At 33.5% G+C, this 13,905-nt stretch overlaps 1 protein-coding gene across 8 annotated transcripts in view; it reads left to right on the forward strand.

Moving 5' to 3' along the window:
- Window positions 1–13,905, forward strand: part of DLG1 (discs large MAGUK scaffold protein 1) — a 257,721-nt gene that overhangs the window by 209,721 nt on the left and 34,095 nt on the right. For all 8 annotated transcript variants that reach the window (XM_045812516.2, XM_045812515.2, XM_045812517.2 and 5 more), the window contains 3 exons: window positions 4,638–4,752; window positions 9,957–10,133; window positions 12,901–12,967. In XM_045812516.2, coding sequence (XP_045668472.2) covers window positions 4,638–4,752; window positions 9,957–10,133; window positions 12,901–12,967 — 359 coding nt within the window. The remainder of the gene's footprint in view (window positions 1–4,637; window positions 4,753–9,956; window positions 10,134–12,900; window positions 12,968–13,905) is intronic.

Consider the following 13,905-nt stretch of genomic DNA (forward strand, 5'->3'; position numbering starts at 1 on the left):
AACAGTATGGAAGTTCCTTAAAAAGTTGAAAATAGAAGTACCCTGTGAACCAGCAATTGCACTACTGGGTATGTACCCCAAAGATATAAATGTAGTGAACCAAAGGGGCACGTGCACCCCAATGTTCATAGCAGCAATGTCCACAATAGCCAAACTGGAAAGAGCCTAGATGTCCATCGACAGATGAATGGATAAAGAAAAAAAAAAAAAAAAATATATATATATATATATATACACACACACACACACACACACATTGGAATATTATGCAGCCATCACAAAGTGAAATCTTGCCATTTGCAACGATATGGATGGAAGTAGAGGGTATTATGCTAAGCGAAATAACTCAATCAGAGAAAGACAGTTATCGTATGATCTCACTGATATGTGGAATTTGAGAAACAAGGCAGAGGATCGTAGGGAAAGAGATGAAGAAATGAAACCAGACAAAACCAGAGAAGGGGACAAACCATAAGATACTCTTAATCTCAGGAAACAAACTGAGGGTTGCCGGAGTGGAGGGGGGTGTAGGAGGGATGGGATGGCTGGGTGATGGACATTGAGGAAGGTATGTGCTATGGTGAGTGCTGTGAATTGAGTAAGACTGATGAATCAAAGATCTATACCCCTGAAACAGTACCTTATTGTTAAATTTTAAAAAGTAAAGAAAAAAATTCAGTGGAATTCCAGACCCCCCCCCCAAATGCCCTTTAAAGGAAAGGAAATGAGGTAGTCATTAGAATTTCATCAGCAGTGGCTCATAGGAAACAGTGGAGTCAGCATACTCAAAGAATCAAAGAAAGAAACTGAATCAAATAGACTTTCACATATAAAGGCTGCAGTCAAATGTATAAACAACAGAATGATATTCAGGTCACTCTCTGAGAAAAAAGAACAAACTTCAGACACCCAAAATGATGGGAGAGATACTGATCTAAGGACTAGTTCTAGCAATTAATTAAGATAGTTGTAAGGAGGAGAGTATATAATATGAAAAGACTGTATGCTCTGACAATTTGGATAAAGTACAATGATCAGAAAATGGGAGAAATTTGAAGATGCTATGAAAATAGCATAAGCTTTCCAATTGCTTTAAAGTTTTTAACTGGATATAAAAGGATAATATTTCAGTGCAGCTCTGTGGAGATCACTCATGGTGAAGGGGGCAAAACCCAAACAAAAGATTACCACTAGAACAAAAGAATAAGCCTTCCTAATTTTATATGTATATATTTATCTTTGAAAGTATATAAAATTTATTTATATTTTATTAAATATTTATGAATATTTTATGAAATCCTAATGTTGGTGTTTGAAATTAATACATTTATAAATATATTTATAAAATATAAACTTAATTTTATATATAAATGTCTACATATTTATATAATTCCTTGTTTTAGGAATTTAATATGTATTTTTAAATTTAGGAGGGCTTGTCCTTTTGTTCGTGTGTGTGTAAACAGAATAGATTGCACAGCGAGAGTGTGTTCTGGTTACTGTTGTTTCATAACTACTCCAAAGTTTAATGGATTAAAACAGTTAACTTATGAATTCTGTAGATTAGGAATTCGGTCATGATTTTGTCTGGATGGTCTTTGTGGCATAGGCTGAGGTCACTTAATGGGTTTCAGCTGGTGGATGAGGGTCCAAATGGCTTTACTCCCCTTGTCTCATGCCTTGGTGATACTGGCTGAAAGTTTGGGCTCAGAACACCATCATGGGACCTCTGCAGCATGGTGCTTTGAGGGTTATCAGACTTCTTCATGGTATCTGACTTCCCCCAGAACAAGCATCCCTAAAGAAACAGGTAGAAGTTTCATGGCCTCTTCTAATCTAACTTTGAAAGTCACATATAATCATTTCTACCATGTTCGTTTGCGTGTGAGTCATAAGGCCAGCCAAAATTCAAGGAGAGGGTGATTAGACTCCACCCTCTTGATGGGGGAACATCAAGGTCACATAGTACAAGGACATGTGGGATGCAAGCACGTATCTTGGGAAAATATACTCTGACACAACTATTCATACAGAAGCCTTGTGTATATATAAATAAAGCATAAAATAGTATAAATAGAACTGAGATCAACTTCAGTTATATCAAAAGTTACCTTAATTGTTCAAAGAAAACAATTTTCCGGTTTGCTGATAAAGCAGAATCTAACTCTTTACAGTATTTTGCTGTAACAAAGAAATAAAGGTTAAACACAAAAGAACTATATAGCTATTAAAAAAGAATGAGAGATGCCTATATACGCTACCAAACAGTGTTCTTACTATTACTGTTAGTAAGACTATTACTGTACTTACTGTTAAGTAAAATAAGCATGTTGGAAGAAATGTGTAGGTTACTGTTTAATAAAGGAGCAATATGTGTGTCTATATATGTTTGGGTGAATATGTAATGTACACATAATTGTATGTTATATATATTACATAAAATAACAGAATAAGTGTAAATATATTTATATATACATGTTTCTGCTTCTGTTATTAAAAATGTAAGAATACCTTTATTTTTTTAATTTTAATTTTTTTTTGTTTTTTAGAAGAGGGAGGCAGAGGCAGGTGGTGGGCCAGACGGAGAGAGAGAATCTTAAGCAGGCGCCACACTCAGCATAGATGACCTGAGCCAAAATCAGGAGTTGAATGCCCAACCAGCTGAGCCACCCAAGTGCCCCTGGAAGAATAAACCTTTATTTAAATGTTTATAATAAACCTTTCTTTAAATGTTTATAATAAACCTTTCTTAAAATGTTTATATATAGTGACCAGGATAGAGTAGGGTAGAAGAGAGGGCTAGAAGCTAAACTTTTTCTTTAATATCCTTGTTTTACAGATGCAACCTTGGAACTATTTTACCTACGTATTAAAAACAATGAAAAATTTAAAAAGCAACCCCTAAAAATTGAAGTTGAAACTAAATAAGAACAAATTAACCTAAATGTATATCCAGTTGGCAACATTTAACACCTAGGGAGAAACTACTCAGAGTCACTTTAAAACAGCCATCAAACTGTGAATATATATATTTCTTTCTCTACTAGACCATGCTCTAAGTAACATAAAAAGAAGTAGGGAAAGTAATTAGCTGTTTTCAGTAATGATGTCATGGTCTTAGTTGCTGGTGATGTTATTTTAAGGCTGTTGTGAATATAATATTGGATAAAATTTAAGTCACCATGCAGTACTCTGTTATTCCCAGTGTCTTGAGAACTAGAATTTCTCTTACGCAAGAAAGCACATACAGATACAAGATAGAATAGATTAATTAAAAACCTAACAGTCCTAATTTTTAATTAGAAGAACCAGTATAGGGGCGCCTGTCTGGCTCAGTCAGAGGAGCATGCCACTTTTGATCCAGGGGTCATGAGTTTCAGTCCCACGTTGGGTGTAGAAATTACTTAAATAAAACTTTTAAAAAAGAGGAAGAACCAGTATAAACTCGAAGTTCACTTTGTATTTTCATCCGTATCTCTTTCCATCAGTCTGTCTGTATCTTAGCTGTGTCTACACAAACTAAGGTTTGCCATGAGTTAATTGTTGAATTCTAATGGATACATTATACTGTCTACTAACGTTTATATTTTAAATTTTATATTTTTAAAGGACAATAAAATAACATTTTATTACATATTAATGTGAGCTTTTAAATGTTTTTGGGTGTTTTGATAAATTGTTGCTTCAATTAATCTTAGTACCCATAAAACAAACTTGATGACTATGGTGAAAGGAAGAATAACTCCACAGTAATCATGCTTACTCTTACTCTGTCTTCTTAAACTATACAAACTCCTAAGCAAGGTACTTGCTCTTGCTTTAAGACTGGTTTTATAAGAAAATCTGATGAGCTCTAACCTAATTGCTATAAAATAATTTGTTTATTATAAATAGAGAAGAAGGTATAAGAGTGTGTAAGTATATAATTGCAATATATTTGAAAAAGTACTTAAGTTTTTATTAATAGATTTGGTCGTTTTTATGATATAGTCTAAAATAGTTCATCTTCAGAATCATACTTGTTTTTATATAAAAATGATCTTAAAATGTTTATTCAAATTGCTTTGTGACTTATTTTGGTATTTTGAAAATTTACAAATTACAAAATGAATTGAAGTCTATTTAATTTTTTAATTTTTAAGGCATATTTTTGCTGTATTTTTGACTGTACACAGGTTCTGCATTTACGCACATAAGAGTAACGATTTCCTCAAGGGGAAAAAGGCAGTAAACAAAGCATCTATTACAAATCATTATAGGATTGTTCTTTTTAAGTATAAAAATCAGAATAAATTATGAGTTTTAATTTTTTAAATTTACAGTTAAATTAGATAGTAATATGAGATTGATACTGGTATTTGATGCATGAAAGTTGTCTTTTAATTGATTAAATGTGATATGAACTTTAAAATAGCATATGGGAAAATTCTAATTCAGTCAGTTCTAACTTACAGTACATTTAGAAAATTAATTTTTTTTTGAAACTTGCATATTGGCCAAAATCTTACACAGGTTACTCTTTCAAGGTTCTAACCACATTTAATCAAATATAAGACAGCTAACATATTTAATACTTTATTTTCAAGTAATGTACTTTTTAGAATGTAAAGTATAAATTTATTTTTTTTTCCCATCAGAATACAGTCGTTTTGAAGCCAAAATACATGACTTACGGGAGCAGATGATGAATAGTAGCATTAGTTCAGGATCAGGTTCTCTTCGAACTAGCCAGAAGCGATCCCTCTATGTCAGGTAAATTTTTTTACTTCTAATTATGGCAATCCTTATTTATGCATGCAAAGTCCCTCACATTTTTTACTGTGACTGAGTTAGTTTTCCTGTAGAAAAATACTTTGCAAGGGCTCCTGACTGGCTCAATCGGTGGAGCATGCAACTCTTGATCTCGGGTTGTGAGTTTGAGCCCCAGATTGGGTGTAGAGATTATTTAAAAATAAAATATAAAAAAAAAAAAAGAAAAATATATTGTATACCAAGGAAACATTTTATGATTGGTTTCCTGAGTGTGTCTTTCAAGAGTTGGAATGTTATTGTATTAATGAAAGTTATACAACCCCTTGAATAATAATGAGTGACTATACTGCAGCTTGGTATGTCATAACATCCAACACTTATTTTTACTTATATTCTTTATAATAAAATATTCTTTGAGTAACATTTAATTACTATAGCAATTTCCATAATAGCAAAGAGAGCTTATGTAAATAATAGTTTAAAATATGAATAGCCTCAGTAAAGAACACAGATTCAGGAAATTTCTACATGTATTTTTTGAATACTTGGGAGAAGACAAGCATTGTTATTTTTCTATAATTGATTCATGTGATAGCATAAATCTAATAATAGTAAATAGATACCATTAGTATATAAACTGTTCTTTTTTACTTCACTGGGCAATAGGGCGTAATACTGATGACCTATTTGTATTCTGTATACTTTTTTTAGTAGAGCTTTTACTCAGCACTTTATCATACTATTATTTTAACTTTAGTAGATGATTACAGGTAATCTCTACCTGTAGAGATTTTTCTCACTTTCTTCACTTGTTCTTTTCCTACCCTTTTCATTCCTTCTGCCCTACCAGTGATCTGGGAATCCTTAGTGTATCAGATTTTTCTTTCCTTCCACTAATTCTTGCAATATTTATTAAATTCTTCTGTTCCAGAGTCCTTAAAGTGTTTTGTGATATTGATATCCACAGAAAAAGGAATAACATTTCTGTTTATACTCTCGTTTTTTCATTTTCTTCTTCTTTCTTTTCTAATTTTAGTATAATTAGGTGTTGCCTTTAATAAGTGATTCATTAAAAATTTCCAAAGACATAAAAATCAAAACATTAGGTTATATTTGTTTTAGGTAGATTTTATGAATCATCTTTCCTTTTTGTTATTTTTTAAAGAAGTAGATATTTTTACAAGTTATATATTATCAAAAAACTTAATGAAAAACAACTGTCACCTCCCAACAGTCCCCAATTTCATTCTCTAAAAATAATCATCTCCATTTTCTTAGCAAACTCCCTTGCCTTTCCCTCCACGTTTCTAAATAATATGCGTATACTGCTGTTCTCTAGGTTACCAACTTTGGACACTATGGACTTACTGCCATAGTAGATAACAACTTTCTCTTTCATATCAAACCATTCTGCCTCTTCCTCTATCACTCAAACATAGTGCCATCACTGTTAATAAAATTAATAGTATTTAGAGTCATGTGACTGTGTAGTATCTGTTATTACTTTCTCAAGCGGTGTATTATGACCATGCTTCCTTTCTTTTGCAACCCTTCATTTTTCCTGGGCATAATGATTGTGCCATTTTTATTTGCTTAATTGTCCATGTACTTATTACTAAATATCTTTCTTTATCTTACAGTACTCTGTAGAGTTTTTCACATGATGAAACATGTGGTTGCGCATATGATCTTATCACTTCAGATTTTTTCCATCTTTCTTTTTTTTTTTTTTTTTTTTTTTTTTTTTTTTTTTTTGAGAGAAAGAGACGAGATGCGTTTGTGAACAAGGGGGCAGGGAGAGGCAGAGGGAGAAAGAGAATCTTAAGCAGACTCCTTGCCCAACATGGGGCCTGATCTCATGACCCCAAGATCACGACCTGAGCCAAAATCAGAAGTGGGATGCTGAACCAACTGAGCCACCCAGGCATCTCAGTTTTTTCCATCTTTCTGCTCCAGTCTGGACCAGTTGCTCTATAGACTTGTACAGGTCTCACGTGGGACTTGCCTTTGCCACTGTCTTATTCCTTTTAGCTTTCTGCTGTGTCAGAGTGTGTTTTTGAGATGCCACCTTTTCTTTCTCAACTTTTATTTTACCAAAGCACATTCTTCAATAAATTCTTGAGGAGAGGGTGTGTGGGGGATACTTTTTGAATCTTAGCATGTCTGAATATGACTTTGTCTTTTCCTTCTTAGAGAATTTGGGGTGTGGAGGAGGGTATAATATCCTATTTTATTTTCTGAGAGCCGCCTCTTACATAGTTGATCCTTGTTTTGTCATCTTCTTCTTATTTCATAGATATATCTTCTCATGTTTCTGTAATATTTTCTTCTGCTTCTCGAATTCTCTGCTTTCTCTGTATTTTTTTCTAGTTTACTTGTTTTCTTGTTTTTTATATGTGAGGCAATCTTTAAATATTTAGTGATCCTTATGAATGGAGAATGAAGCCAGTGGATTTAACTAAAAAATAATTATCTTTGTTCATTGCCCTCTCCCACCCCAGGTCATTCTTTGGGGTCATTAAATATCTCTAGAAAAGAACCTTTAATCCCTTGCCTGCACTATGAAACAGGTTGCTAGAATTTCAGTTTTCAGTGTGCAGATTCCTTTTTAATCTATCTGTTTTTAGGGGCACCTGGGTGGCTCAGTCGATTAAGCCTCTGCCTTCAGCTCAAGTCATGATCTCTAGGTCCTGAGATTGAGCCCTGAATCAGGCTTCCTGCTCAGCAGTGAGTCTGCTTCTCTCCCTCTCTCTACCCCCCCGCCCCTCCCCACCACTCGTTTTCTCTATTTCTTTTTTTTTTTTTTAAGATTTTATTTATTTATTCAACAGAGATAGAGACAGCCATCAAGAGAGGGAACACAAGCAGGGGGAGTGGGAGAGGAAGAAGCAGGCTCATAGCGGAGGAGCCTGATGTGGGGCTCGATCCCATAACACAGGGATCACGCCCTGAGCCAAAGGCAGATGCTTAACCGCTGTGCCACCCAGGCGCCCCAATCGTTTTCTCTATTTCAAATAAATAAAGTCTTTTTTTAAAAACCTGTTTTTAGCCTAGCACCTTTCCCCTCCCCATCAAGTTCCAAAGTACAGAGCTTCCCAAATTCATTTTCTTTAGAAACTAAACGTCTTGTCTTCTATAGGTTTAGGAATAGAAGGAATCTGGATGGTCTAAGTGCTATATGAAGTGTTTCTACCAGTTCTTCTGTTTTCACTGCTGTAACTTTCTCTGCCTACCTGGATTCTGTACACTTCTGTTTCCTGAGCATTTCTAGAGTCATGCGGAGTAAATTATTCCAATATCCCTCTCTTCAGACACCCCATTTAAGCTTCCTCTAATCTTTAGCACTGAACAGGAATTCCATAAGATCCAGCAATAGCACTACTAGGTATTTACCCAAAGAACACAAAAATATTAATTCAAAGGAATACATACCCCCACATGTTTATAGCAGCATTATCTACATTAGACAAATTAGGGGAACGGCCCAAGTGTCCATCGACTGATGAATAGAAAATAAAGTTGTGGTGTGTGTGTGTGTGTGTGTGTGTGTGTGTGTGTGTGTAATGGAATATTATTCATAAAAAAAGAATGAATTCCTTGCCTTTTGCAATAACATGGATGGAGCTAGAGAGTATTATGCTAAGCGAAATACATCAGTCAGAGAAAGACAAATGCCATATGATTTCAACCATATATGGAATTCAAGAAATAAAACAAATGACATGGGTGGGGGAGGGAGAGAGGCACACCAAGAAACAAACTCAACTATAGAGAACAAACTGATGGTTACCGGAGGGGAGGTGGATGGGAGGATGGATTAAATAGGTGATGGATATTAAGGAGAGTACTTGTGATAAGTACGGATGTTGTATGGAAGTGTTGAATCTCACCATATTGTACACGTGAAATTAATATTACACTATATATTAACTAACTAGAATTTAAATAAAAACTTTTTTAAAAGATAGGTTTAAAAAGGTGGTTAACACTCGGGGTGCCCGGGTGGTTCAGTTGGTTAGGCATCTGCCTTCGGCTCAGGTCATGATCCCGGAACCCTGGGGTCAAGCCCCATGTTGGACTACCTGCTTGGTGGGGAGCCTGCTTCTCCCTCTCCCTCTGTTGCTCCTCCCTGCTTGTGCTTTCTCACTCTTGCTCTCTCTCAAATAAATAAAAAAATCTTTTTTAAAAAGTTGGTTAACACAAAAAGGAATATGATTTGTATCCTAATGTCCATTTGCCATATTAGAACAAAAAAATGAATAAATTGTATTATAAATGTAATTGCTAGGATTCTTTCCTCAAGAGAACTATTTTGGATAAGAATTTAAGTATTGTACATTGATCAAATAATAGAACACAATTTTTCTTCTTATAAAATTTTAAAAGATAACATTTTAGTATTTTTTTCCAAAATATTTGGCAGCAGTAAAAGTCATCTGTAGTTAGTTTTCATCATTGTTATTGACTCTGAAAGTTCTATTGACTCGAGCTTTGTGAACAAATGGAAGGATAACTAACTGACAAAATAGTCACTCTCTCAATACAGTCTTACAGTCCGTAACTCATGACTCAAATCTGTCAGGGAGTTTGTTTTCCCCAGTGTGTATAGCCAAAATAAAGAGAAGAGTACTTTTTATATTCACTCTTTGTTTATTAATTTAGAGCAACACTCTAGGTTTGTCTTCATTTTAGAATTCAATATGGCTTGCCATTGGATTATACTAAAAGCATTTTTTAAAATTCCTCATTCAGTATTGAGAGAAAGAAGGTAGTATACCTAATTTTAAAAACTTACTATAAGTCAGTGTTGCTATTTCTTTTTTGTCTGTCTTTCTGTATATAGTGCAAATTCTTGAGCTTGGCATTATTTTGCCTACTATTTGTTTAATTATTTATCTAGGTTATATACACTTTCACAATCCTATGTTAACATTGGTAATATGATAACAAATAGTCATGGGGGGCACCTGGGGGGTGGCTCAGTCAGTTGAAGATCCAACTTTTGGTTTCGGCTCATGTCACGATCTCAGAGGCTGTGAGATGGAACCCCTCGTTGGTCTCCTTACTCAGCAGGAAGTCTGCTTGACGATTCTCTCCCTCTGTCCCTCCCCTCACACACATTCTCTCTCGCTCTAAAATATAAATAAATCTTTAAAACAAACAAAAACACCAAATAAACATGTACTTTTTTGGTCTTAATCTAGAGCCCTTTTTGATTATGACAAAACTAAAGACAGTGGCCTTCCCAGTCAAGGGTTGAACTTCAAATTTGGAGATATCCTCCATGTTATTAATGCTTCTGATGATGAATGGTGGCAAGCCAGGCAGGTTACACCAGATGGGGAGAGTGACGAAGTTGGAGTAATTCCCAGTAAACGCAGGTAAGTAAAAGTCCATTACAGTCTTACCACTTGAAAGTAGGGCAACATAGACAAATAATTGTTGATTTTTAAAATTATTTTACTGAGGGTGATTTTATGCTTGGTTTTCTATATGTTTCACAAGCATTTAATTTTGTTCACCTTATATTATAACCAATGACATAATTAAAGAATATGATGCCCCCAAAGAGATCTCTCTAAAGCTCCTACTTAGTTGCTTAGAACAAAATAAACATATTTAAATAACTTTGCTATCTGTCTATACCATTGGATGGAGAAAGATGTAAAAGCCTCTGTACTTATCCATGTAGGTGGTAATGAAACCTACTAAACTTTCAGGATTTTTGATTGTGCGAATTGCCTCCTTTAGACTTAAAAATTGAAAGTGTAAATCAGAATTTTTAGAAGTATCTGGTATTTGCTTCACATCTCTTTTCTTGCTTAATTTAGAAGTATTGATGTATTCACTGGTCTTTCCTCTTTCCTTTTAACCATTTATTATAGCGATACATACTTACTATCTACTGGCAAAAGTGGTTAAGTGGAGATAGTCTTTGAACAGTATGATCCCAGCATAAAGAACCCTCTCTAGGTCTATGAAATGCTGCTGAATGTCCCTACACATGTGGGAAAGGTATTAAAATGTCAGTTCGTAATTCTCCCCAAATAACTTATTTGCGAGGTCTGATTCGTGCAGATCATTGCCTGAAAGTCTTTTTAAGTTTTAAGATAGCCAGAAAAAATCATTAATGAGACATTAATGTTTATTCTAGCTGGTTAATTCACTTCAAGTCAAGCTTATGATGTAATACTTATTTTAAGAGTTTATAATTCATGTAAGTATGCCAAATCATATACCTACTTATAGACCTCTACCTATATATATTTATATTACTGTTTATAGAAGTTGAAATGTAGGAATATTAAAGTATTATCAAGATTTGTAGTTGTGGTTTTGGGATTTATGGCTATTCTTGGCTAGATCCATGTATTTAACAAGATCCCACTATTTGGCTAGATAGATCGTGTATTTGGTGGCAACTCCTCTTTTAGCAATGCAGCCCTCAGCATAACTTTTTTCCTAGAATAGAACATAGTCTGTTTTAAATTCAGAAATGCTTCCTCTGTCTCTGTGCCTCATTGAGTCAGTAGAAACCTCACATCTTAAATATCAAAGTCAGAGTTCCTAAAAATTGTCTTATCCTTTGGCACCTCCTATCTTGCATAGGCTTTATGTGTGCCTGCAACAAATGAGAAATACACTGACTTTGGTGGAAAGAGATTTTTTCCTTTTGTATAAAAATTCTATGAAGTTGGGTTTTTAAGTCAGAAGTGCCGTAAGAGACTTATCTTAAGACCTCTCTAAATTTCCAAATTTATAAATAACATAGAATATAATTTTTCTTCCATAAACTACATATGAAACCACGACTGATTATGCCGTTACATTCTTGAATGTATTTAAAACTTTTATTTTCTTAAATAGAACTATCTTAGACATCTTTACTTCTAATAATAGCACAAGGAATTATTGTTACTACAGTTCTCAGCTTTTATTCAGGGACAGTATTTACAAATAAACACAATTTAAGTCACTCAGCTACTTAGTGTACAAGGTAACAATGAGAAAACAAAGCCATTTTGAATTGTAAACGTTTACTCACTAAATGTTAGTTTTGCAGTGCCCTCAGTAAGTGCCTAGGCAAAATTACAGATCAGTTAATCATGTCGTGGACTCTCTAATCATGTCATGGATTGTTCTAGAATAGTAAAAACAAGTTTTAAATCCATGACTGCTAAGGTTCTTCGGTACCCACAGTTAAACTATGTCACTAAATAATGAAGAAAATGCATTTATTCATAGACTATTTTGGTAAGTTTTTCTGCTATATACTGACATAATTGCTGTGTTGAATTAAAGATAAAAAGCTTAATTTACATGAAATTTTTCAAGGTTCATATTGGTATTACAATCTGCATGAAACATTTCTTTTGATGTAGTTTTTTGACTTGCTTATTTTGAATAGTTAACACTTTAACAAGGTTCAAAATTCAGAAGATCTAAAAGCTATACAGGCTTCCTCTTACCCTTGTACTCACAGCACCCTTTTCATTTTTAGAGGGATAACTAAGGTTACCAGGTCTTGTATATCCTTCCACAGATATTTTAAAGCTCTTTAAAACTCTTTTTGTATACTATAATTGGTTACTTTATGTATTTACACAAATCTATCACTGGAGTTAAATTTAATTTTTGTATTTCCCATTTTTTAATAAAAATTTCAGAGATACAGAAAAGTAAGTTCAAGAGGAGGAATAGTACAGGGAATACCACCCACATATCCTTCACCTACTTTCACCAGTTGTTAACATTTTGCCCTATTTGCTCTCTCTCTCTTATGCTTGATTTTTAGCATATATGTATGCCCCATGCTAAGCTAACATTGAAACAACAAAAACAAAATCCAGAAAATTGCTAAACTCAGAAGTGGTTCCTCATAATAATTTCAGTATCATTATGGAATGTGAGTGCATCTATAAGTACACATGTACTGTATTTTGGTACTTCACAAGTGGTTTTGTTTCGTAATAAGCCCTGTATTTTATTTTCAGAAATTATAATTAATTTTGGGATACAAACCTTGACGGCTTCTGAAAGTTTTAAAATATAAAAATGCCCCATACTAAAGTATCAGTTCTGATGATTTCTTATTAGACCCTTAGATATTTTGGTATACTTTAAAAATAGCATTCTATACTTTGACAGAGTTGAGAAGAAAGAACGAGCCCGGTTAAAAACAGTGAAATTTAATTCTAAAACAAGAGATAAAGGGGTGAGTATATGAAATATCTTTTTCTAGATATTAGTAATTGAGAATAATAGGCTTTTTTATAATTCTTACCAGAACTACACTATTAAAATTAGAAGGATTTTGCCATTAGAGTTAACTATCACCAGCTCTTGCCATGGTACTTTGTAATAGTAGATGCTGAAGTAAGTCATTTATTAAATTAAAGCAGTCATTTTACAGACCTTTCCAGGTTATCAAAACTGTCATTTGATATATTCTTAACAACATACTTTGGTGAGGTTATTTTTACAAGTGAAATAAATTCAGCCTTCCTTCAGATATCCAGTTAGAAACTTGTATTAATCATGATAGCTAATTTAATAATGCATCTTCTGAGAAAATATGCCCCAGAATATTATTAACTAGGTCATAATGTAAGTTTCTATTTCCTCCTTCATGCCTGATTATAATTTATTAAGAGAATCCATGCTTTAAATATATAATCAATATGAATTTTTATTTTGAGGGAATAAAGAAAGAGACAGTAGAGGATAAGTTTATAGACGGTCAAGAAATACTTCTAAATTCTTTCATACATAATTTTAAAGGTGTTTTTGTTTTCATTTTTAAGTTCTGCTTGAATCTAATGGATGCCAGTGAATGAAAGAGATACTGCAGGCTTTGTCCTGCACTATGTGTGTAATTACTACAATGGAATATTGTAGTGATAAGCCTGAAGAAATAAGCTGAACACATATGTTGTCTTGAAATACTATTTATAGGAATGTTTTATGTTTGCATTTTTTAATCTAAAGCAAAAGTTTTATTCATTTGATCGTATTTCAAATGAATGTGGAAAGTTAACTTAGCAAGTTAATTAACCCTATCATCTGTACTTCTTTGATAGCAGTAAGCACTCAAACTTAAAGGCTTAAAATTTAAGATAAGCAATATCCTCAATCAAAGAAATTAAATCTAAG

This window comes from Ursus americanus, chromosome 4, assembly GCF_024610735.1.
Source record: "Ursus americanus isolate L20-20 chromosome 4, mUrsAme1.1.p, whole genome shotgun sequence".
Classification (NCBI taxonomy): domain Eukaryota; kingdom Metazoa; phylum Chordata; class Mammalia; order Carnivora; family Ursidae; genus Ursus; species Ursus americanus.